The sequence below is a fragment of the Mauremys reevesii genome, linkage group 6 (assembly GCF_016161935.1).
Source record: "Mauremys reevesii isolate NIE-2019 linkage group 6, ASM1616193v1, whole genome shotgun sequence".
Classification (NCBI taxonomy): Eukaryota; Metazoa; Chordata; order Testudines; family Geoemydidae; genus Mauremys; species Mauremys reevesii.
In genome coordinates this window covers 91,165,650-91,191,210 of record NC_052628.1, presented here as the reverse complement: position 1 = coordinate 91,191,210, position 25,561 = coordinate 91,165,650, and the positions used below count along the sequence as shown (strand labels likewise).

The 25,561-nt window shown below is 42.0% G+C and overlaps 1 protein-coding gene across 3 annotated transcripts in view; it reads right to left on the bottom strand.

The window, feature by feature from the left end:
- Window positions 1-2,564: 2,564 nt before the first annotated feature.
- SMC5 (structural maintenance of chromosomes 5) overlaps window positions 2,565-25,561 on the bottom strand; it is an 83,163-nt gene continuing 60,166 nt past the window's right edge. For all 3 annotated transcript variants that reach the window (XM_039544669.1, XM_039544670.1, XM_039544668.1), the window contains exons 17-24: window positions 25,134-25,256; window positions 17,164-17,289; window positions 13,940-14,035; window positions 13,462-13,566; window positions 10,109-10,228; window positions 5,004-5,183; window positions 4,812-4,907; window positions 2,565-3,267 (exon numbers count right to left, since the gene is read on the bottom strand). In XM_039544669.1, coding sequence (XP_039400603.1) covers window positions 3,130-3,267; window positions 4,812-4,907; window positions 5,004-5,183; window positions 10,109-10,228; window positions 13,462-13,566; window positions 13,940-14,035; window positions 17,164-17,289; window positions 25,134-25,256 — 984 coding nt within the window. In that variant the 3' untranslated portion in view covers window positions 2,565-3,129. The remainder of the gene's footprint in view (window positions 3,268-4,811; window positions 4,908-5,003; window positions 5,184-10,108; window positions 10,229-13,461; window positions 13,567-13,939; window positions 14,036-17,163; window positions 17,290-25,133; window positions 25,257-25,561) is intronic.

The window sequence follows — 25,561 nt, the reverse complement described above, 5'->3', positions numbered from 1 at the left end:
TTTACAATGAATTGCAAAGGTTTTCACAGCACTTCAGTCCCTAAAGTTGCTGGTCAGCAGGAGGGGAGAGGCGAAAAGGTTGCTGGTGGATAGGGAAGAAGATGGTTAGAAGTGTAACTGCCTCTGCAGCTAAAACTTGTATAAATGAAATAAATTATAAAGCAAAGGTAGTGAGAGGGCAATGGTGGGTTTTGCCTTTTTTTTTCTTTCAGATTTTGAGTGATAGTTTCAATGGTGAAGTGTGGCTGCGAGACCAAAAACACCCAACCTTCCAGAGAGAATGCAGCTTTAGACAGACTATATTCCTAACCATAATAGAAAGAATAAATACCAGGAATTAGTTGTTCAGGAGTTACTCTGCAAATGTTCACTTGTGGTATGCACCCACTTACTCCTGCCCTCTACCATTGAGCTTTAGAAATGTTCTGGAAATCAATATTGATTTGGGCTATACAAGCACATTCCCAGTAGATGCTACAAAAGCACTCAAAAGTCCTCAGTTCCTTCCACTTAACCAGGTACCAAGTCCCACAAGGCTAGAACTCAGAAGAGGGAAAGCTGGGTGGTTAGCCTGAATAGACAGAGACAACACTATCTAAAAGACACAATTATTACTAATCTTTCTTCTTGTAGGTAGCATCTGCATATTCTTTACTTATGCTGCTTTCTAATACCCAGGAAGATGGGCAGTGAACTTCTGGAACAAGTTTTGCAGAACTGCTCTCCAAAAATGAGAAACAGAGATAGATGCCAAGTTGAGGGATATGCTGTGTAAGTGTGAGAACAGGACTCCAAGTAGAAGCCCTGCAGATTTCTAAGATTAAGACATCACAAATACAGACTATCAATTGTTGCCATAGTCCTAAAAGAATAAACCTCAAGCCCTTCAGCTTCTGTCACCCTAATGTATGTATAACGTCTCAATGTGCAGCTTAATCCACATAGGCACTGAGTAGAAATGGCATCCCTCTTACAATGATCTTCAAAGGGTAAGCAAGATTGCACATTTGTTTTTAAGCAAGTAAATTCAATATTTGGGGAAAGTCAACTCAGTCCTGGGGAGACAGACCATTTGTAACGACCAAAGGTTAAGCTTAAAAGCCTGATCTTCTGATGAGGTGCACGGACAGAACCGTATGCCCATACAGAGCCCCACTGAAGTCAATGGGAGGCTTCCTGCATATACCACTGCAGGAGTATACTGCACATAATGAGTCTCCATACTCATTCAGTCCCTCTGCCAAATATTATTTCTATTATATGGACACTGGTCCTCAAGGAATTGACTAATTCCAAGAATTCATTTCACATTCAGGTTGATGTCTGTTGATTACTTTTGATCCACAATGACCAGGATTCAAGCCAGTTATCTAGAGGTGTACAGTTCTCTATTCCTTTACCAACTCCCTCAGTCCCACCCTTCTTATTAAAAGGGACTCTCCAGTCAAAAGGTGTTATTTTTAAAAATTATGGACATTTTAGAACTGAATTTTTCAGAATCTAGTTTATGTTTTGCTGTTTATGCTATTAATTTTTTTACATTGCTCTCATTTGGGAGAATTAAAATAGTTATGTGAGCTTCACTTTCAGGTTCTCATTTGCTTAGGACAACAGTGCAAACACTTAAGTGGAAAGGATGTCTGTTTTAAACAGTACGCTACTGAAAAAAAACTTTTCTTTGGCATTTAGCTTTATAAAAGTTTTATGCAAAACCTACATCCAGGGCTAAATTTGACCTGACAGTGGCCTGTTAAATAAGGCTTTAATTTCTAAAATGTGACTTTTGTCACATTGCAAATTAAGTAGATGCCAGTCAAACTAATACCATCCTTCAAATGGCTCCTTCAGTGGTGAAAATAAAGATGTTACATATTGCTGTAGATTTTCAGAGAACATATGGGAATGGCTCATTTTCCTAAAGATTAGTTGGAAAAGGTAACTGACAGCAGTCTTCCAATTTTATACAAATCTGTACCTTTTACAATTTTGTATCACAGATTAGTTAAGCAGAGAAGAATTTCAACCAGCTGACATATTCGATTTCAGGAGTTCACAATTACTGTTGACAGCTGTAACTATTAAACATTTATACTTAAACAGATATGGCCAAAACCCCACCAAGAAGCCAGCAAATTTAACAGCTATGTCATCAGAGATCTATCCTTCACTGGGAGTACAAAACCATGCCAAAGAAACTAGAGCTGTTAAGAATAGATGAGTTCAAGTGTAAAAACCTACAGGAATAATTTCCATACCCACCACCAAAAACAAATGACATTTAGCTTGATGTTACTTCCAGAAGCTATCCTTTTTGTAGCTCTCCAGAAGAGAGAACACAACTGTTTTTGAAGAGAAATACAAACAAGGCTACTGGCCCAAGTACAATTTTTGTTTAAAAAGCTAAAATTTGTATTTGTCCATATGGAGAGGGGAGGAAGGGAAGAGGTAGTGGTGTGGGTGTGGTGTGTGAGTAAAGGTTTTGGGATTAGGAATCCACTCCACCCTGCTGAAATAGAGTTTAAGGGGAAATGTTAATATACATAATACTATAACGTCTAGTTACATAGTGTATGCTATTTTATATTTAATAACCACAAGAAAAAACTGTGATACAAGGCTACACCACACTAATTGAGAGTCTGGTGACATCACATACCCTTCTGCCTCACTCATGTAGTTACCATCTCAATAGAACCACTTCAAAGCTATCCACTGTAACTTTATCTTCAAGTTACCTGTGCAATGTATTAACCTAATATACATCACAACTTTAGAAAACTTCAACAAAAGTGGATTTGACCAAACGTAACTCATTTGGAAGAAATAAACTGACAGCTAAAATTTCCTGATGTGGTATGTTGGATATAGCAAAGTGCAAAAGATCCAGGTTTCTAGGGGCCCTCCCATTAAGACAGCCAGTGCGAGTTAAAAATGAGATTTTCTTTGAAGGAATAGATGTCTAGAATAGATCTAAGAAAATATTACATATATTTGAAGGTAAGTTTCTAAAAAAAGAAGCCCAGCTCTTCATTGTCAGTTCTCTGCAGGTTTCCCTCTCAGATTCAACCACTCTGTTTTCATAAATACAGTCTCACAGACCAGTAGCTCCAAAAGACTCTATGGAATTCACTACTGATCCATTTGCTCAACTTGTCGACGTCGCCTACGGAATGCCTTTAAGTTCCATTTGGTTGGTTCTAGCATAAAAGGTCCATTGTAGACAAACAACACTGTCATTTTTTCAGCATAGGTGAGATTCTGCAGGAGCTGTGAAAAATGAAAAAAAAAAAAAAAAAAGTCACACTGAGCAACACCTCTTATACCAAGCATCGCTTTTGTATTAGTTAAAATAGATTAACATTTCCCCCAAAAAACCTTTGCATGGTGCTTTTACCATTGTTTGCCACTGACCACATATGCATGTCTCCCAGTGCCTGGAGAATCTGGGATAAGGAAATGAAAGGGTAGAAATAACAAACACCACCACCATTTTTCCACTCTAAGGCCACGTCTACACCACAGAGACTACAGTGGCAAAGCTAAAGCACCATAGCTACTCCAGTATAATCCTGTAGTGTAGATGCAGCCTAAATCAACGGAAGGGGTTTTCCATTGCTGTAGGAACATCATCTCCCCGAGTGACGGTAGCCAGGTCGACAGAAGCATTATTCCGTCAACACAGCTGCATCTACACCAAGGGTTAGGCCATCATAGCTACATGGCTCAATTTTTCAGACCCCTGAGCATCGCAGTTATGTCATTCAAAGTTTTAAGTGTAGACCAATCTTAAGTTATGCCAGACACTGAAGTTTAGGTGACCAATGAAAAAAAGTTGGTTTTTGGTAGATCCCTTGACTGCCATATAATCAGATAATTGGTTCACATCAGCTAACATCTAAATAAATTAAGTTTTGGGATGTAGGAGAATGTTACCTTAATACCTTAACTGGTGATCAAGCAATTTACCCTATAATCTCTCCTAATTTCCTGTAGTGAACAGTGTAGGTACTTGCTGAGACTGCATTAAAGAAGACAACCCCATTGGTCCTTTCAAACCAAACCTCCCAATTCTGCCAAAGTACTACAGATAAACAAACTTGTAAATAATGTTCCTTCTTGGGGCTGTTGTTTGGGTCAGAACAAATGTAAACCATTCAGCTGGCTGCCACAGGCACAGACAGTATGTTCCCTGGTCAGTTAGTTCTCCGCAGCCCTCCTTCCAGAGAGTGCAGCACAATCCCCTTTCAGGCTCGGTAAGCCATCAGCCTTGTGCTCAGGCTTGAATAGTCTTTCCTCCCTAGGTGCAGGGTTGTCTGCAGCCCTCCTTCCTAGGACTGCAGCACTGGCCTTCCTAAGCTCTCCCTAAGCCCTCAGCCTGACTGTTAAGGTAAGTTGTCTCACCTTTATCTTTCTCCTTGTTTGGGCTACATAATTGCCTTTTAATCCTTATCCCTGTCTCTTGAGGGTCCCCTAGTTCCCAGCAGTGTGTACTTCAGCTTGTTTGTACAATCGATCCTTCCAGGGAACCACAAGTCCCAGAATGCCTGTTCTTAAAGAGGCTGAGCCTTGGAACAGAGTTGGTTGAGCCCAGGCCACAACTATCCTTAAAGGAGACAAACTGCCCTGTTATAGTATTTTTATTTCATCCCTATCATAGTCTCAAACGAACAAACCAGAAGACATTTATATAGCACCTATATCAATACTATTTATTCTTTTATCAAAGAAGTTGAGAGAGTCTCTCTCTCTCTCTCTCACACACACACACACACACACAAATGACTCTTTTTGTTTAGTTTTCAGTTACCCACCTTTGGTGTAATAAAGAAATACTGAGAAGTGCTCTCTTTACAAGCAGTCTTCACAACCATTTCAAAAACTCTCCTCTCATTGACTGGGTCCATTCCCTTAAAAAAAAAAAAAAACATATATACTTTTACAGTCCCTCTGGTCACTCTATGAACTGTGGAATGAAGTCTTGTTTCACGCACTAGCAACCTTACCTGATTTATTTCATCTACAACCCTGAAAGGACATCTGTTGAGTTCCTGCAGAGCCATCAAGTACAGCATAGTCGAAACACTTCTCTCACCTCCACTCTGATGGTGAGGAGTCAGTTCATGCAGTTGGGTATTACTACGGAATTTAACTCTAATTCGAATCCCATATTTGTCATACTCCTCCTGTGAGAGTAGGCAGGAAATGTTAGACATCTATAGCTTCCTATAGTGTATCCTATTTGACAATGCAGCAAAAGTGAAAGGAAACCATTTTATATATGTCTTACATTAGGAGAACGAAGTGTTCAGGATCAGTTATATATAAACTCTTTCATTCTGTTTTAAACTATGGTTTCTCTCTTAGCATTGATCTATTCTTTTTACAGATAGAACTTTTCTCTAACCTATTCCCCAGCTAACCGATTTGATGTGTAATTTTAAAAAGGGCAAGTTACTAGAATTTTTGTTCTTATAATTACTTTTTTCCCCTACACCCTTGTTAGTAAATTATTGTATAGCAAACAAAATATTGGCAGCAAGGTGCTTTATAAATAAAACCATAATTGAATACAAAAGTTAGTGTTTCATGAGAGGTTCTGTTGTAATAATTGGTCCTAGAAATTTACCCTAATTGTGAGCTCAACAGGAAAAAGTGACTGAACGTTTATAAAATGTCACAAAAACCTGTAATAATAAATGTTGATGGGAAAAGGTGCAAAAAGGAGACAGCAGAATTGAATTAGTTTAAACAAAAAGGCCTCCTGATTTAACTCAAGGACTGCATTAAGATTATACCTAGTAAACATTCAAGTGTGGAACTGAAAATCAATTGCCCAAAATTGTTGTGTCGGAAATTAGACCTACTAAGTGAACAAAATAACGAAGGGTAGGCTATTCTGCCCATCACTTCTTTCTGGGGTTCTTGAAAAGAAAAGAGTTTTGGGGAAAAATTAGCTGAAGAAGCTGTCTGCCAACAACTGCTCTAGCGAGCCTCACCATCATGGCTGCCACCCTAACCATTTCTTGGGGTCCACTGTAACAACGCTGAGCTTTTGTCACCCTAATCCCAAGACATGTCCTGACTAGACTGGGCCAGAAAGAAGGACCCACATGAAATCACCTCCACCGGCTTTGGCTGAACCCCAACCACTACCTGTGACGTGAGACTTTGTTGCCCCTCCCCATGTGTCCCTTTCCCTTCTCCTTCCCCATCTTATTTCATCTCTTCTCTACCCCTTTCATTTTGCCTTCTGTTTTAAAAGAGTATGGCTTAGCTACCCCAAACTGTATATCAGGGGTAGGCAACCTACGGCACGGGTACTGAAGGCGGCATGCGAGCTGATTTTCAGTGGCACTCACACTGCCTGGGTCCTGGCCACCGGTCCGGAGGGCTCTGCATTTTATTTAATTTTAAATGAAGCTTCTTAAACATTTTTAAAACCTAATTTACTTTACATACAACAATAGTTTAATTATATATTATAGACTTATAGAAAGAGACCTTCTAAGAACGTTAAAATGTATTACTGGCACGTGAAACCTTAAATTAGAGTGAATGAATGAAGACTAAGCACACCACTTCTGAAAGGTTGCCGACCCCTGCTGTATATTTTGCAATTCTCCTGTAAGCCAGTGACCAAAAAGGCAGTCAAAAGCAATGACCTAAACAGCCCCAGCTAATAATGTGTTTTTCCAGCAGTGAGAGTCAACACCAGAAACAGAAGCTGCATTTTCTATTTTTGCTGATCTTTTCTTTCCCTCTGGTGTGTGTGTCTTCTTTTGTCTTCTAGGAAACAACGGCTTTAGCAACAGCAACAATAATACCAGCTACAAACCATCTCAATTTTTTCTCCTTTCCCCCTAAAAGGAGTTACCACCATCTAAGAGACTGTCAAACAAGGGAGGTTTCCTTTCTAAAAATCTCTCTACACCTATGATACTAAGCATTTGTGAGGTTGCTGTATATACCAAACCCCAAAAGTTCTTTTAAACTGTTCAATGTTGGGCAGTTTCAGGGTCATGTCAACACCTTTGACTCTTTGGAACCATGTATTTCATTGGAATTAATACAACAGTTCCCAACTTACCCACAGAGAAGACCCTATTTATTGTACCTGACTGATCACACCAAGCCACAATCATTAGTCAATGGTTTTCACATACTGCATTGATACACTGTGATCTGCAAATCTGGGCTGGTGATTTCTGTTCATCTAAATGGATTTTAGGATAAGATGGACTTGAAGCTGTTCATTTAGGTACTATTAGAAAAATAATTCTACTTCATAAGGTTTTTTTATGTCCGCTTGTCCAAGAGTCCATGTACTCAATTAACACAATTCTGTGTTTCTCATTCTTCATTTCTCTGTCAAGAGCCATGATCTTTTTTCAGAAGATTCTATTAATATCATAATGGGTTTTACGTGATTATACGTTTAAAAGCAATTTTTAAATTATGCCTCTTCCTCTTTTTTTGAGCCTTTTTTTTAGAATGGTACCAGCTGAACGTAAACATGATTTCATATTTGTGCATACTCATTTCTGTTCCTCGGCAGTTTTACTGTTGTTGCAGACAAAAGATAATTGTTAATCGTGTATTATACCATGCTGACTTTTGCACAATAAGAAGTTCTGTAAAAAAATTTAAATGAATGGAAAACTTCTTAAGGATAATTTCCTTTCTGTTAGCAGTGTCTCCCACAGTTCTGGAATCAGGATTGCTCTTCTCTGTGCAGCTCAGAGGCGGATCAAGCGTTTTGGCGCTGCACAGTTTGGCCACACACCTTTTGCTCCTGCTTACTTCCAGATAAGTTATTCCTAAACTTGCATATCATTAAAAAATATTCCAGAGATCATGAAATAACTATGTACATTAGACCAAGAGGAGGATCATGTGGTAATGATTCTACTTAATATCTGATCCTTGACTCATGACTAAGGCTGAGAGTTTGTCACGGAGGTCACAGATTCTGTGACTTTCCGTGACCTCTGCAGTGGCCGGTGTGCCTGGCTCGGGGGCCGCCTGAGCAGCTCAGGCAGCCCCTAGGCCAGTCACACTGGCCACTGCTGGGGCAGTCTGGGGTCACTGCGTCCCCCCCCCCCCCGCCACTGCCCAGCAGCGGGAGTTTGGCTGTAGGAAGGGGCAGAGGCACAGGATGGGGTGAGGCAGGCTCTGGCCGGCGACATTTCCCCTCCCTCAGCTCCTAGGTGGAGGCATGGCCAGGCAGCTCTGCGCATTGCTACCACCCCTGCAGCTCCCATTGGCCACGGTTCCTGGAGCTGAGGAAGGGGGAATGTTGCTGCTTCCAGGAAGGTGTGGAGCCATGTAGGGAGCCTGCCAGCTCCCCCCGATCCAGCAGTGCCCCCGGACCACCCCCCCAGCACCCGGGGCACTCTTAGGCCGCGCCCCCACCCCCAGATTTAGTCAGGGGTATATAGTAGAAATCATGGATAGGTCATGGGCCATGAATTTTTGTTTACTGCCCCTGACCTGTCCATGACTTTTACTAAAAATACCTGTGACTAAAAACAGCCTTACTCATGAGCCGTCCAGGGTGGGTAGAATTGTGGAAGATGCTGCAAGCAGAAAGGAAATTATTGGTAATAAATTTTCTATTCTGCAGCCCTCATTCCACCCAGGAGGTTGCTAACAATTTTGTGGAGTGTGCCTTGATCCATTTTGGGATAGGAATCTCTGATGATTTGTAGGTTTCCACAATACGGAGTCTAATCCACCTAGTGATGGAGGACTTGGAAGTTCTGAGTCCCTTGCATGTCAGGTGAAAAGACACAAATAGGGAGCCCTATCTCCTCATGGATTCTCTACACTTGAGATAGATTTTTCAATGCTCTTCTGACATCTAAGGTGTGCCACGTTGTTTCAGTTGGATGCTGTGGTTTTGGACAGAATGAAGGAAGCACAACCTTTTTGGAGGCATGAAAGGAAGAATTTACTTTAAGTAGAAAGGAATCAGGTGCCCTGAACACCACCTTGTCCTCATAGAAAAGGCAGTAAGTCTCCTTGTCTGGCAGACATGACAGCTACTAAGAAACAAGTCTTAATGGATAAATAAAATGCTGAAACTGAAGTCAGAGGCTCAGAAGGATGACTTGTCAGGGCCCTCAAAACTTCCCATTTTGGGAAGAGTGGCCTGACCACTGGTCTGGCTAATCGGATTGCTTAAGGGAATCTGGCTGTCTGTGAATTGTCTGCTAGGGATCCCAAGGATCCTGTGAACAGCATGCTATTAAAGGCAGACAGCTGATGCCCAATGGTACTGTCCTGAAGGCCTCTGTCTATACCAGGGGTATATAGTGGTGTGCCAAGTCTTCATTTATTCACTCTAATTTAAGGTTTTGCGTGCCAGTAATACATGTCAACGTTTTAAAAGATCTCTTTCTATAAGTCTATAATATATAACTAAATTATTGTTGTATGTAAAGTAAATAAGGTTTTTAAAATGTTTAAGAAGCTTCATTTAAAATTAGATTAACATGCAAATCGCCCTGGATCGGTGGCCAGGACCCGCGCAGTGTGAGTGCCACGGAAAATCAGCTCTTGACTAGCAATTAAGCTGCAGCATCATCCTGTAATACAGAATAACTAAGTCGATACAATTTTTTAATGCTAAACAGCAAGCAACCATGAGCTGTTAACTAACTACTAGAACTAAAAGGACGAGGAAGAGCCAAGGTTTCTGTTTCCATCTACTGCAGTGATCAAAAAGGAACTTGGGGTAAGATCAAGGCTGTGGTTCCTTGTATCCCCTTGGTTCTTGTGATGAAGCATGTGGGTGGCTCCAACAGTCATTGCTCTTTCCAGAAGGTTCTGCTTTGACAGAGAGGGTACATGCACATCCAGAAAGTTGGGATCTAGAAAGGTTTAGACATCCTTAAGAAGAATCCGATAGACAAACTAATCTTTGAAATAAGTGGATTACTCAGCTCCATCTGGCTTTGAAAACTTCTGATAAGACTGACTGTTATACAGCTGGTGGTCCTACTTTCATTTGGTTGAGACACAAATTAGTTAGTTCTGGTATTTAAAGAGAAGTTCGATTTTCATGTATTATTAGTTATTATTCATAGATATGGAAATGTAATCATACCTCATTTTCTGTATGAAGATCAACTTCACCAGCACACTGCATAGAACTAAAAAAACTACTGAACTTTTCATTAATTTGTTCAACCAGCTGTTTCAAAGGTGTTAGCCACCTTTCTTTAACCTAAAAATAAAGAGACTAATGTAAAACAACCTCTGAAAGAATTTACATTTGAAGCTATAATTAACAAAATACCAAATTTAACGATTACTGTAAAATTTACATTAAAAATTGCCCACAAATCTCCATACCTACCTTCATAGATCAAGTAACCACCCAAAACAGACCAAGAAAACTGTTATATGCAGCCAGGCACTCAGATACCACAGAATATGGTCTGAAGAGAAAGTCTGGGATATACACCTTAACACATTCAAAACTTTCACCAAACAAGGACACTCCACCAGAGGAGTAGATCGCATCACTTGGGCCACCCAAATACTCCAAGAGATCCTGCTTCAATACAGAAATAAAACCCACTCCAAATGTACACCTCTAGTTGTTACCTACCACCCCATATTGGAACCCACACAAGATATCATCGCACAACTACAACTCATGTGGCCGTTAAAAAAGCTAATGCGGTCTTGGGATGCATTAGGCGAGGTATTTCTAGTAGAGATAAGGAGGTGCTAGTCCCGTTATATAAGGCATTGGTGAGACCTCATTTGGAGTATTGTGTGCAGTTTTGGTCTCCCATGTTTAAGAAGGATGAACTCAAACTGGAATGGGTACAAAGAAGGGTCACTAGAATGATCCGAGGAATGGAAAGCCTGTCATATGAAAGGAGACTTGAGGAGCTCGGTTTGTTTTCCTTAACCAAAAGAAGGATAAGAGGAGATATGATTGCACTCTTTAAATATATCAGAGGGATAAATACCAGGGAAGGAGAGGAATTATTTCAGCTCAGTGCTAATGTGGACACAAGGACAAATGGATACAAATTGTCAGTCAGGAAATTTAGGCTTGAAATTAGACGAAGGTTTCTAACCATCAGAGGAGTGCAATTCTGGAACAGCCTACCGAGGGAAACAGTGGGGGCGAAGGACCTCCATGACTTTAAGATTAAGCTGGATAAGTTTATGGAGGAGATAGTATGATAGGATAACGGGCTTAGTCAATAGGTCAATTAAGTGCCACATTGGTAATTAGTACAATGGGTCAATGATAGGATATTGTTAGCCTTTTTCCAGAGGGTATAGCTGGAGAGTCTTGCCCGCATGCTCGGGGTTCAGCTGACCGCCATATTTGGGGTCGGGAAGGAATTTTCCTCCAGGGTAGATTGGCAGTGGCCCTGGAGGTTTTTCGCCTTCCTCCGAAGCATGGGGCAGGGGTCGCTTGCTTAAGGAGTGGGTGGATTGGCTTATGTGGCCTGCATCTTGCAGGAGGTCAGACTAGATGATCATAATGGTCCCTTCTGATCTTGAATTCTATGATTCTATGAACTACAACTCATACTCGATGGCATGGGCGGCGTGGAGCCCCATTTCAGGGAGGCTAGACCCTGGCTCCGCCCCTCAAATCCCCCTCCCACCTCCCAGCTGGAGACCCCCACTCCCCCCGTGACCAGAGTGCCCCAAGACTCCCTTACCCCACCCCACAGGGCCCAAGCCCCGAAACCTATTCCCCCATCTGTGGCCAGAGGAGCCCCAGGCCAGCCAGAGCCCTGAGCACCCTCCCAAACCTGCTCGGAGGAGTCCCTGAGCAGCTGGAACCCCCTGCACCTGTGCCTCCCCTCTGCAGACCCCAAGCTGCCCCACAAAAATTCAAAAGCTCTTCTCTTCTTCTCTCTTCTGGAAGGAAGAAGAGCTTTTGCTATGCCCCATGCAGGTTCTGGGGTGGCTGAGGAGGCGGTATGTGTTACTCAGACAGCATCCCGGGTTCATCAGTAATCCCCCTAGAGTCCAGTGAAAGTACTAATAAACCCAGGAGCACATACTGCTGCCTCAGTTGCCCCGGAATCCGCATGGGGCATAATAAAAAGCAAAAATTTCACCCGCTAAACCTGCAGCCGGGGTTCTGAAGCAGCGGCTGCGCTAGGGGAGGCAGAGCCTCCCCTGACATATTATACCCGCTGCCCATGCTCAATGGGGACCCCATCCTGAAAAATCTTTCCTGAACCCCCTCTTCTGGCCTTCAAACAACCCACACAACTTCTCCAAGCTCATCATCAAAAGCAATCTCCCCACAGATCAGGCCACACTAACTCAAAGCAGCACCAGACCTTGCCAGAATAGATGCAAAACCTGCACATACATCTGCACTGCTACAATGATCAACACCCCTACAAAACATCTTTCAAGAACCCTGGGTCCTACACACGTGGAAAACCTCATCCAGTATACTAAAATACCCCAATAGCAACTATTTGGGTGAAACCAGACAATCAATACGCTCTGTAATGAACTCACACAGGCAAATGATAAAAGATAAAAACACCCTATCATTTGTGGGTGAACACTTTTCACAAAGCAATCACTCTGTATCTCACCTATCAGTCCTCATCATCAAAGGAAACCTGCATAACACTTTGAAAAGATGAGCCTGGGACCTTACATTCATAAAACTTTGCTAGATACTAAAAATCATGGAATGAACTGAGACACTTGATTTATGGCTTATTATAACAATCTGTAATCCACTAACACCTGCCACCCCCAGCTACTTCCCCGACTTCCTTTCCTCCCTATGACTGGAGGGGTGTTAACAGGCACTTTATCTTGAATGGTCCCTTGAAATGTGTTAACTACTTATGCTAAATTAACAATCTGTTCCACCTTGTATTTAACAGTGACACTCTGAGTTAGGGCTTGTCTACACTGGCAATGTTAAAGCGCTGCTACAGCAGCGCTTTAACGTGGCTTGTGTATTCGCAGCAGAGCGCTGGGAGAGAGCTTTCCCGGCGCTCTAAAACAAACACCTCCAAGAGGGACGTAGCTCCCAGAGCTGTCTACACTGGCACTTTACAGCGCCGAAACTTGCTGCGCTCGGAGGGGGGAGGGGTGTGTTTTTTCACACCCCTGAGCGAGAAAGTTGCAGTGCTGTAACCTGCCAGTGTAAACAAGCCCTTAGTTTCCCAGATCTGAAGAGCTTTGTATAAGCTTGAAAGCTTGTCTCTTTCACCAACAGAAGTTGGTCCAATAAAAGATATTACCTCATCCACCTTGTCTCTCCAACATCCTGGGACCAACATGGCTATAACACTACTGCATACAGCGGTTGCCAACATTTCATTTTTCCTAGCATCAAAACTTGAAATGTCTTTTAAAATGAATATGGTGCATTTTAATAGAAGTATATGCCCATTTATGTTTCTCCTACATTCATTATACTACAGTAATGATTTCATATATTACCTGTGAAATGTTTTGCCTATAGCTCTCCAATTCGTTTTTCTTTTCCTCTAGTTCTTCCGTTACTTGCTGTATTTCTTGTGCCCTTCTATTATATTCTTCAACAACCTGTCAGGAAAAAGCATCATCCTTCAAAAATATAGTCTTTCAAATTGACAAAATAGATATTTATCAATTTAAATCTTAACACTTGTTTACATATAATTAAGTAGTGTATGCTTATACATTTATACATTAAACAGGACATACTGGTCTCTCTAAAGCAAAGAGCAACTAAGCCATGGCTGTATTTCAGGTTAACCCAACTATTTTTCTCTAAACAAAAGGCAGAGAACATGCTGTTCCTTTGGAAGAACCTACTTAAAATTCTAATAGATTCAGAATCTGGCATTTATAGCACATTGTTCCTGCTGTCTAGCTTATTATTACCAAGAGTTCTAGTACAGAGTGGGAAGCAAGTACAATACTGGAGGAAACATACTGAAGCATTTAGGCCTGTGAAGCAGGAGGCTCTTGATTTCTCTTCATTCAGTAAAGCATCAATTTCATCCAATGTGCTTGGAAGGTCCTGGAATGCCTACAAGAAGCAAAACAATCTATTCATTAGATAGTTTAATGTTGAGAGAGGCTTGAAATATGACTAAAAAGTAGCAAGAAATTGGACAATCAAGGACACGGCTAGTCACTAGATCACTTTTTTAAGACACAATCCATTTAAATTTAAGTGGCTAGATTATCTCCTGAGAAGTGCTTGCTGTGGGGGGATGAGGGAGGGTTGTTGGGAAGCTAACTATGGCTCCCTAATTCTCTGCCTGTGCAGGTATAGCCCCAACCCTGGTGCAACTGCTCTAACCTTGTCACCTGGCAATGGTCCATAAGAGCCCCACTACCTGAGAACTGTTGGAGTGCAATGGCACTCTAGTCATGCATCCAGAAAGGGGATGGTAGTATAGGAGCTGGCTATGCCAGATGAGAGCTTCCCCACACAGGAGGAATACTCAGCTGCCCAGATACATCCAGGATCTGGGCCTTTCATGTTGGAATAGGAAGGAGAATCTGGCCCAAATTTCTTTCCTGTAGAGTGGGAATTTTGATTAATTAATTAACCTGATAAATTCTCTCCCTCCCCTATTGTGTATACAGAATAACAAGAAAAAACCTTTTTGTGATCATGGGATATACCAGTTTTCAGAACAGTGTAAAAATGAACTAAACTTAAAATACTATTTAATTCCTGGGGGGAGTGGTAGTTAAGTTTATATAGCACCTGCTTTACAGACATGGTCCCTATTCTTGAGAAGATGACAATTTAAGGGCACAATGATCATGCAAATCGTTACATGAACAGTTCTTTATATTGAAATAAATGGCAATACTGATGCAAGCCTTATTTTAGAGATGCATAAACAAATGACGGGCAAAGGGGTTAAGTGGAAGACTGAATTAAAAATAAAGAAAAAGGGAAACTTCTTTTGAGAGAGGTGCTTTCCAGACAAACATTCACCTCCTGCCCAGAAGAGATCATAATGAATACATGACATAACAAGGGAAGACAAAACAGAAAGGCCGAGGTAGCGTGCAGGGTGGAGCGGTCAGAGACAAGATGAACATTCAAGAAAGTTTACTTGCATGTATTTTTTAAAGCATTTATAATCAGGATGATTTTAAAGTGAAGGAAAAGGCGGAGGTGGCATTAAGGCGGAATTGGAGGAAGGGGAAGAGTTAATAAGAGAAAAGAATGGAGGAAAGGACAGACAAAAAGAGGCAATAGGCCGATGGAGAGGAGATAGGGAAGGTAAAAACAAAGGGAGGGAAGACTGTAGAGGAACACCGTGGGCAGGAAAAGTGAGGGCAACAGCAGAGGGAGGAACTACAGCAGGGGTGGGCAAACTTTTTTGCCCGAGGGCCACATCTGGGTGGGGAAATTGCATGCAGGGCCATGAATGTAGGGCTGGATCAGGAGGTTGGGGTGCGGGCTCCATCCTGGCACTGCTTACCTGGAGCTCCCTGCCTGCCTTAGCCCCGCACCGCTCCCAGAAAGGGACGGCACCACATTCCTGCGGCCCCTCGGTGGTGGGGGGGGGAGGGAGGGAGGGAGGCAGAATGCTCCGTGCGCTGCCCTCGCCTGTGGGTACCTCCAAACCTCCCATTGGCTGTGGTTCCCCGTTCCTAGCCAATGGGAGCTTTGGGGGAGGTACCCACAGGCAAGGGCAGCACGCAGAGCCCTCTGCTGCGCCCCCTCCCTCAGGGGCTGCAGGGACGTGGTGCCAGCCACTTCCAGGAGCGGCACGGGGCCAGGGCAGGCAGGGAGCCTGCCTTAGCCCTGCTGCGCCACAGGTGTCGCAATCCTGTGGACCGGATCTGGCCCGTGGACCGTTGTTTGCCCACACCGGACTACAGCAACCGGAACAGGTGGAAATTAGTGCAAACAATCAATCAACAGAATGTCCAAAGTTCAGGTTATAGAAGGGTTCTAACTCTGTTCTGTGTCCAAAACTTCAATTGGAGCTGCTGGGTGCTTAACATTTTTGAAAATTGGACCACTTATTTAAGCACTCTTTTTGATTTTCCAGCCTATTACTCCCAATATCCCCCTAGAAAAACCTCATCATATTACGCACATAATCCCAGGATAGAATCTCTCTAACATTTTTCTGACTTTTAATACATTTTCAAGTTATGGTGTTTAAAATATTTTCCTGTCACAGAATGAAGTTTTCCCCAACATATTTTGCCTCAACATACTTCCAAAAGAACATGTCTTACAAACTCCAGATTTGTTTTATTGAGAAGTGGGTTTTGTTTGTTTTTAAAGGGGGTGGGCAGAATTACAAAGCTATATAACAAGGATCTTGAAAAAAGGGTGCACTTGCCCCTTATTAAAGTTGTCAGGAAAGAGATTAACCAGAGGATCAAAACAGGGATCTAGTGGCATGATCCAAAGCCCATTGACTTCAGTGGACTTTGGATCAGGCTGAAAAGCAGAAAGGCAGGGTAGAGCCCCTAAGGGGAAGAAGAAGTGCTTGCTCTGTCTTGCACTCCACAACTGTAAGAACCTGGGGCAGGAAGCAAGGAGAAATTGGGAACTCACCCTTCTGGCTTTCACAAACGGATTATTTTGCTTTAGGTGCAGGTGCACTAAAAGAGCATAGTTCTGAATATTATAAATGAACAGTCTTAGGTAGCGAAAGTATCTCTTCATGTTATACCATTACACCAGGGCCGGTGCAACCTATTAGGTGACCGCGCTAGGATTTGGGGGCATTTTCTTCATGGCGACTGTGGCAGTCGGATCTTTGGCTACCCTGGTCGCCGCCGGCATTTAGGCAGAGGGAGCTGGGGCAGGAGGGCGCGGGGAGGGCCGTCTGCAGCACGTAAGGGGGGGAGGGGCGGCACGCAGGGAAACTCCTCGCCCCAGCTCACCCCTGCTCCGCCGCCTCCGAGCACGCCGTCGCTGCTTCACTTCTCCCGCCTCCCAGGCTTGCGGCGCCAATCAGTTTAGGCACCGTAAGCCTGGAAGGCGGGAGCAGCGACGGCGTGCTCGTGGAGGAAGCGGAGCAGGGGTGAACTGGGGCGGGGAGCTGCAGCATGGCTCCCCGGGGGGTGGGGGGAGCTACCGCAGGGGGGTGCCTCAGGGCGGAGGGAGGTGTGAGGAGCTGCTGCAGGGGAGGTGCCTCAGGGTGGAGTATTGTTTTTAATACTTACAGTCTGAAAGTCTTTTGGAATTTCTTGATCAGGGCTGAGATTACACGCATGTCTAGCTTTCCTCATCAGTCCCTTGCACTTCTCCAAAAGAACACGCTTTTTTTCACCCAAGTCAGAAACTTGTTGCTAGTATAGAAGAAATAAAAAGATGTTTTATTTTAAAGAAAACTCCATTGCCTTCAGTTACAGTCAACTGATCTGTGACCCTGCATGAAGTTCAATTGTCAGAGAGAGAGAGAGAACTACAGAAGGAAGTTTAATGACAAAAATGATCAATTTCACACACTCCAACTCCACCATCTCCATTAGAACTAGCATACTGGATGTAATCATGTCAGATTCAGAGAGTTGGTTTGTGAAATCATAGCAGATTGTTTACAGGGGTTGAAAATAATCCCTCCCTTCAAAAACAACTATCTTCTGGCTTTTTTAAATTTTTGTTTTTTGTTTTTTTAACTAAAGGGATGGCAGAGCTGAGTGAATGAATCAAACTGAGCGCACAATTGTAAAATATATGAATGTGTTTTTCACAAAGAGAGCCACAGTTTTGATCTCTGCCTAGGTCCAGATGTAGATCTCTGCTTTAAAATCTGGTGGTGGAAGAGATGGACTATTGCAGCGTTCATAGAATCATAGAATCTCAGGGTTGGAAGGGACCTCAAGAGGTCATCTAGTCCAAACCCCTGCTCAAAGCAGGACCAAACCCAACTAAATCATCCCAGCCAGGGCTTTGTCAAGCCTGACCTTAAAAACCTCTAAGGAAGGAGATTCCACCACCTCCCTAGGTAACCCATTCCAGTGCTTCACCACCCTACTAGTGAAAAAGTTTTTCCTAATGTCCAACCTAAACCTCCCCCTCTGCAACTTGAGACCATTACTCCTTGTTCTGTCATCTCCTACCACTGAGAACAGTCTAGATCCATCCTCTTTGGAACCCCCTTTCAGGTAGCTGAAAGCAGCTATCAAATCCCCCCTCATTCTTCTCTTCTGCAGGCTAAACAATCTCAGTTGCCTCAGCCTCTCCTCGTAAGTCATGTGCTCCAGCCCCCTAATCATTTTTGTTGCCCTCCGCTGGACTCTCTCCAATATATCCACATCCCTCTTGTAGTGTGGGGCCCAAAACTGGACACAGTACTCCAAATGAGGCCTCACCAGTGCTGAATAGAGGGGAATGATCACATCCCTCGATCTGCTGGAAATGCCCCTACTTATACAGCCCAAAATGCCATTAGCCTTCTTGGCAACAAGAGCACACTGTTGACTCATATTCAGCTTTTCGCCCACTGTAACCCCTAGGTCCCTTTCTGCAGAACTGCTGCCCAGCCATTCGGTCCCTAGTCTATAGCAGTGCATGGGATTCTTCCGTCCTAAGTGCAGGACTCTGCACTTGTCCTTGTTGAACTTCATCATATTTCTTTTGGCCCAATCCTCTAATTTGTCTAGGTCCCTCTGTATCCTATCCCTACCCTCCAGCGTATCAACCACTCCTCCCAGTTTAGTGTCATCTGCAAACTTGCTAAGGGTGCAGTCCACACCATCCTCCAGATCGTTAATGAAGATATTGAACAAAACTGGCCCCAGCACCGACCCTTGGGGCACTCCACTTGATACTGGCTGCCAACTAGACATGGAACCATTGATCACTACCCGTTGAGCCCGACCATCTAGCCAGTTTTCTATCCACCTTACCGTCCATTCACCCAGCCCAGACTTCTTTAACTTGCTGGCAAGAATACTGTGGGAGACTGTATCAAAAGCTTTGCTAAAGTCCAGAAATAGCACATCCACTGCTTTCCCCTCATCCACAGAGCCGGTTATCTCATCATAGAAGGCAATTAGGTTAGTCAGGCATGACTTGCCCTTAGTGAATCCATGCTGACTGTTCCTGATCACTTTCCCCTCCTTTAAGTGGTTCAGAATTGATTCCTTGAGGACCTGTTCCATGATTTTTCTAGGGACTGAGGTGAGACTGACTGGCCTGTAGTTCCCTGGATCTTCCTTCTTCCCTTTTTTAAAGATGGGCACTACATTAGCTTTTTTCTAGTCATCCGGGACCTCCCCCGATCGCCATGATTTTTCAAAGATAATGGCCAATGGCTCTGCAATCTCATCGGCCAACTCCTTTAGCACCCTCGGATGCAGTGCATCCGGCCCCATGGACTTGTGCTCGTCCAGCTTTTCTAAATAGTCCCGAACTACTTCTTTCTCCACAGAGAGCTGGTCACCTCCTCCCCATACCGTGCCGCAGAGTGCAGCTGTCTGGGAGCTGACCTTGTCTGTGAAGACAGAGGCAAAAAAAGCATTGAGTACACTAGCTTTCGCCACATCCTCTGTCACTAGGTTCCCTCCCTCATTCAGCAAGGGGCCCACACTTTCCTTGACTTTCTTCTTGTTGCTAACATACCTGAAGAAACCCTTCTTGTTACTCCTAACATCTCTGGCTAGCTGCAACTCCAAGTGTGATTTGGCTTTCCTAATTTCACTCCTGCATGCCTGAGCAATACTTTTATACTCCTCCCTGGTTATCTGTCCAATCTTTCACTTCTTGTAAGCTGTTTTTTTGTGTTTAAGACGAGCAAGGATTTCACTGTTAAGCCAAGCTGGTCGCCTGCCATATTTAGTTTTCTTCCTACACAACGGGATGGTTTGTTCCTGCAACCTCAATAAGGATTCTTTAAAATACAGCCAGCTTTCCTCGACTCCTTTCCCCGTCATGTTATTCTCCCGGGGGACCTTGCCCATCAGTTCCCTGAGGGAGTCGAAGTCTGCTTTTCTGAAGTCCAGGGTCTCTGATCTACTGCTCTCCTTTCTTCCTTGTGTCAGGATCCTGAACTCAACCATCTCATGGTCACTGCCTCCCAGGTTCCCATCCACTATTGCTTCCTCTACTATTTCTTCCCTGTTTGTGAGCAGCAGGTCAAGAAGAGCTTTTCCCCTAGTTGGTTCCTCCAGCACTTGCACCAGGAAATTGTCCCCTACACTTTCCAGAAACTTCCTGGATTGTCTGTGCAAGCGTTTCTTTATTTTGCATCATGCCTCCCAACTAGCACTAGTTTTTCTACTAAACATGACAGAGCCATCTAGTAAATAGGATTTGCATTATGAGGAATATTTAAGTTGAAACTATACAGTACAAACAGATTAGCTGTATGTTAAATAGGAAATAATGTATTTTTCTTCATCTCTCATATGCTACCTTTACTATTACAGGCAAAAGATACTAAGTAACAGTTTCATAGTAATGACTAAGCAAATTTAGAAAAATAGTGCTACATGTGTCTGTCAATCAAAGCTAGAATCTCTTTACATTGTAAACTCCTCGGGGCAGGGACTAAGATCTTGTTTTCACTTTTGTTGAAAGCACAAATAGTCAATTATATCCAATTTTCATGTAATTTTCATACATTTACACTCCTACATAAACCAGGAATCACATGGGACAAAAATGGGACCAAAAATGTATTAAATGTATACAGTTAACTAAAGACTCAATATTGTGTATTCTACTGGATGAAGTGTCTGTTTCACATTTTAAAAATATACTGACAACCCTACCGAGAGGGTACTTACAATAAAACTTGTTTAAGTTACTCTCTGTCAATGTAATTAGATTAATTCATATCACTGTTCTAAATAACATAACACAAGTAGTAGTAACAGTTATACTTAAGACAAATGCAACCTCAATTCTTGCAGGTGTTCAAGAGTTTGGCATACATATTTTTGACTGACATTTTCTACACTAGGTATCAATCCAAAGGAGAAGTTTTTCTTCCCAAAGCATGTGTAATATACATTCAAACATTTAGGCTCTGCATATGGTGGGGGCAGGGAGGAGGTTGAGAGAGTCAGACAAAAACATATTCCATAAATCCTGAGCAGAAGTGTTCACCTGCATAGCTTGCAAACTTGGCTGTTTTACGGACAATAGTGGTTCAGTATTTCTGAAGTTAGACAAAGCTGGGCAAGTTAACCTCAATATGCTTGTTGTTTCACCCTCTGTAAAATGGAAATCATATTTCTCTATCGCCCTTAAAGAGGTGTTATGAGATTTAATAAATTTTTCTAAAGTGTTTTGATATCTTCAGAAAAAAGTGCAATAAAACCACAAAGTATAAAAATACCCACAGAGTTAGGGACCTTCCACTTAAGGACAAAATAAATGTTCATAAAATTAGTTCAACAGTTATAAAGTTATGAAAGTTTAAATCAGCATGTTAAAACATTCATGCTAGGCTTTTTAGATTAATTCAGTGCTAGTTTGGTTTGAGACTCTGAATCATATCAAGCTCTGTTGTTTGTATACTGAGGACCATGTAATAGCTACTGTCGAAGAAAAACTAAATTATTTCCTGGCCTCCACACTACCTTGAACGTTAGTCCATTCAGCTTTTAATAGTCAGAATTTTAAAATTTCTGTACTAATTTTCTAAAAACTAGGCTAGTTTTGTAGATCTCATTGCAACTTAAAAATCAAGCAAGGCATGACAACTATTTTGAAGTCTTGCGACTGAAAAAAAAATCAAGCAAGGCATTAAAGACTGCATATGTAAAGTTGTAAAGAACTACCCAGTCTGAACAGGTATTTTATAATGATATAAAAAGTTCCCCATTTTAAAGTAGAAGCATAGGAGAAAGTTAAGATGGAATTTTCAACCCTCTATGTAGGTATTTTTAAAGCACAAATTACTGCAAATTCTTGGCATTAATTCTACCTTTTTTTAGTTCTGAAAATTTGATTTCTCTAATGTTGTGTTAATGCTTTGGGGGGGGGGGCACTGTGTGCATATAGACAGAAAGGAAGAATTCATGATGGTGTGGTGTAGCATAAAACTTATGGTCATAAGTTGGGGATGGCCCAATTACTCACAAGCCAAAAGTGAGTTACACAGGTCACTCAAAATGAGTGTCAATGAAACCTACATCCCTCACCACATCTGCTCCACTATGTGTTTATTCATGCTATATGTTACAGAAAAATATTTAGGAACATTTTAGTGAGTTTTCAAAATGTAACCGGACTATTTTTTGTATCCCAATACTTTAAAAGCCAATTGCCTTCATTACCATGAGTCCAAACGTACGGGGTTCAAAAGAAGCCAAAAAGAACCTGTGAAAATGACATATCGTTTTTCTGTAAATAAAAATGTCAATTTTATAGTCTGTCATCTCTAGCAATTCCAAGGCTAGAAGCTCCCATTTATAACTCTGCAGGGCTGCATGGAACAGGCCTTAAAGCGATGTTTTTAGGCACATCACTGAATTTTGCCATCACTGAAACATATTGGGGCAGGCTGATTTTTTTAAAAAGAAAAAAAGTAGGTGTTTGAAGCTGTTCTGGGCTACGAGTGTTAGAATAAATACCAGGATAAATGGATTAGTAGGTAGGTGAGGCATTCAAATGTGTGTGATAAATTCATTTATCATATGACTGATATTTATTACCTGGCTATCACATGAGATGGGTATTTTCTCACACATGCGTAAGTATGTATATAAGTACATACATGTGGAACCTTCTATAGACCCATCCAGTTATGATGTGTTCGAATATTTCATGGAAATGCTAACATTTGGCAAGTACAGTTAGTTAATCCCACCCTGTATATAAGGGATGTGAGAGTGCCCCTCTGGGCACAGGGAATTACTGTCTGGAATAGATGGGTCCTAGAGGGAAATTCTAGCTTAAGGGAGAAGACTTAGGGTGAGCTATGTGTTACTGTTATTTCAGCTGACAATATAAGAACTAATTCAGGAAGAGAGGTTAGTTTGGGCAGTGAGGGAGAGAGTTCTATGCTAGAGTGGCGCTAAGGCATAGTTACTGAGAGGCATGCTACTGGATACTAGAACCCTCTGGCATTCTATTTTCATAAGCAATTTGTATTCTTTTATGTTCATAAGCAGTGCAATTGTTTTTTTGGGAAATGAGAAACTAGTCAAAGAAAATATAGTAACCAGTAGCCAATATTTTCCCATGCATGTGTGTTTGAATGCATTCTTAGTGACAGTATTTAAATAATTAAAGATGGGCAATTCATACAGAAGGAAAACAGAATTTGCATTTTCTTCAAACTTGGCCTAAAAGAAAAAACAACAACGTACATACTGAGTTTAATACCAATCATTTAAAAAAATTACACCAAATGAACCTAAAAATTAACGAGCTATCAAAGCAAGACAATTAACAAGTCTCTTTCAATCATCATAAACACAAAGGCGACTGTGCCAATTATCCAATGAGCAGATGGGGCTAACAATCCTCCCTACTGTTCAATATGGGTCATAAACACGCACTTGCTTCTCATGCTCATTAGACAAATTAAATACAAAAAGTTGTTAAAATAATACTAAGGTTCTGACTTGAGCTGCCATGACAAACAAAAAAACCCCACAAATCTGTTGCTACTAACGTGTCACATTCTGAAGCATACACTTTGGGAAGGAAAATGCATTTCAATCCAAGTGTCTAAAATATACTCAATGTGCTGCTATTCCCACGGAATCCCAGTGCTGACAACTCACACATGAACATATGCAGCCCTCTTTCCTCTGGAAGAGGGAATGAATTGGGTTTTATGGGCCATTCTGGTCTTATAACAATATTTTAAAGACTAACAACTTTTAGTAAAAGAAACATTATTAATAAATGCAATATTAGCAAGAGTTCCCCGGATTTCTCACAGGAGCGGCACCAGAAATTTTTCACATGGTATGCAGAACTGAACCACTCTCACTTTAACTCAGCACGGCGCCACTCAAGTTTGGCCCATCCACCCCTCCATCATGACCGGGACAAATCTCAGCCAGTGGCATTGTGAGTCACTGTGCAGTGTTCCAGTGTCACTCAGGTTGGGATGCCTGGCACCGGAGCAGCTCTACCCCACCAATGGTACGCACTATGTGTAATGTGCATATGGCTGCAGGCACCACTGGTTTGGATTTTTTTTTTATTGTCCCCTGCTCTAATCTTCACGAATGGCAGCAAGAGTAACATGTGATCTGTGGCTGTCTGTTGATTATTTGGCAATTAATTTGATGTTTAATCATAATGTGTAGGTTTTAATTTAGTTTCACTACATAATTTCTGTAATACCTCATACTAATTACTACTTTGTGCACCAGTCTCTGTACCTTTGCCTGCAGTTTCTTGAAAACTTTATATTATTTCAACTTTTCTGCTGCATGCAGTTGTCAAACAAGTGATATTGATTCAGGTCACAGGTGAACTGAAAATATGGGACCCCTCTTGCACACACAAATTCTCACTTTGTACTTGCAGGATCAGGTCAGAAATTATGAAAGTTCTCATGTCTACCATATATGCTAAATTCCTCCATACAATTAGTTTATGTGAAACATTTAGCGCATTACTTTTAAATGTTAGAAAGTCAGAGTGTAGGAGAAATGGCAATGGGGAAGAAACTTGCTCCCACTCATTCCGCTAGGCCTCCCCAAAGGTAGGAGTTTAATAAAAAGGATAAGGAAAACAGCTATGGAGAACTAGGGTCTCAACCCTATCCTATTTGAATGTGCTTTCCTCCAGATCTTCATCAGATCCCATTTGGGTCAGTCCACTACCAAGTGTCAGTTCTGGGAGGTTGGCCCCAACTGGAGCTACTCACTGGAGGAAGATGACATTTCTAAATGACAGATTGGGCCAAAGGGGCCCACTATGCAGGATATTATGCCAGTTCCACACTGTTTAAAATGTTTAGGGCACATCTTCACAGAAGAGGCAGCCATCTTGGTTAGCATGAGGATGCAAAGCTCCTTTTCACCTGGAAGGGAAAGGGACTGGAGAACTGATGCAAGCTTCAGAAAGCACAAAACCTTAGCAACAGGAGTAGAGATACCTATTACTAAGAAAGAGAACAGAAGCAGCCCATTCCTGAGTGCAGAGGCCTCCGGGCAAAAAGTATGTTTTCAAAGTTGATTTACCAATACATCAAGAAATAAAAAGCAAAGCTTACCTCTAAAGCTCTTAGTTGTACAGTTGCTGCTTTATAATCAGATTCTAGTCTATTCTTCTTGGAATTCACTGTAGTGCTCTGAAGAACCAAATCCACTTTGAGGATGTTCAGTGTTATGCAATTCTGCAGAGCAAAAAACCATAAATCGCCTTTGTCGTGAAACACTCGAAACTGATACATTGTCAGCAGCATCAGGCTTTGCAAACCAGCTTACAAGATATCAATTTTTATACAAAGTTTTGGACTCCAGATTCAGCTCTCCAACCCAATTTTGTTTTCAGTTTGTTTCTTGAAGCAGCAAGGTGCTTGTTTGTTTAAGAATTTCTTGTCTCTCCCACACAAGGAAGCTAAACTTCTAATTTATTTTGTAGCAAAAGCAGAGCTTTGCTGGTGTGCACGATGTGCAACTAAACATATATATTTGGTTT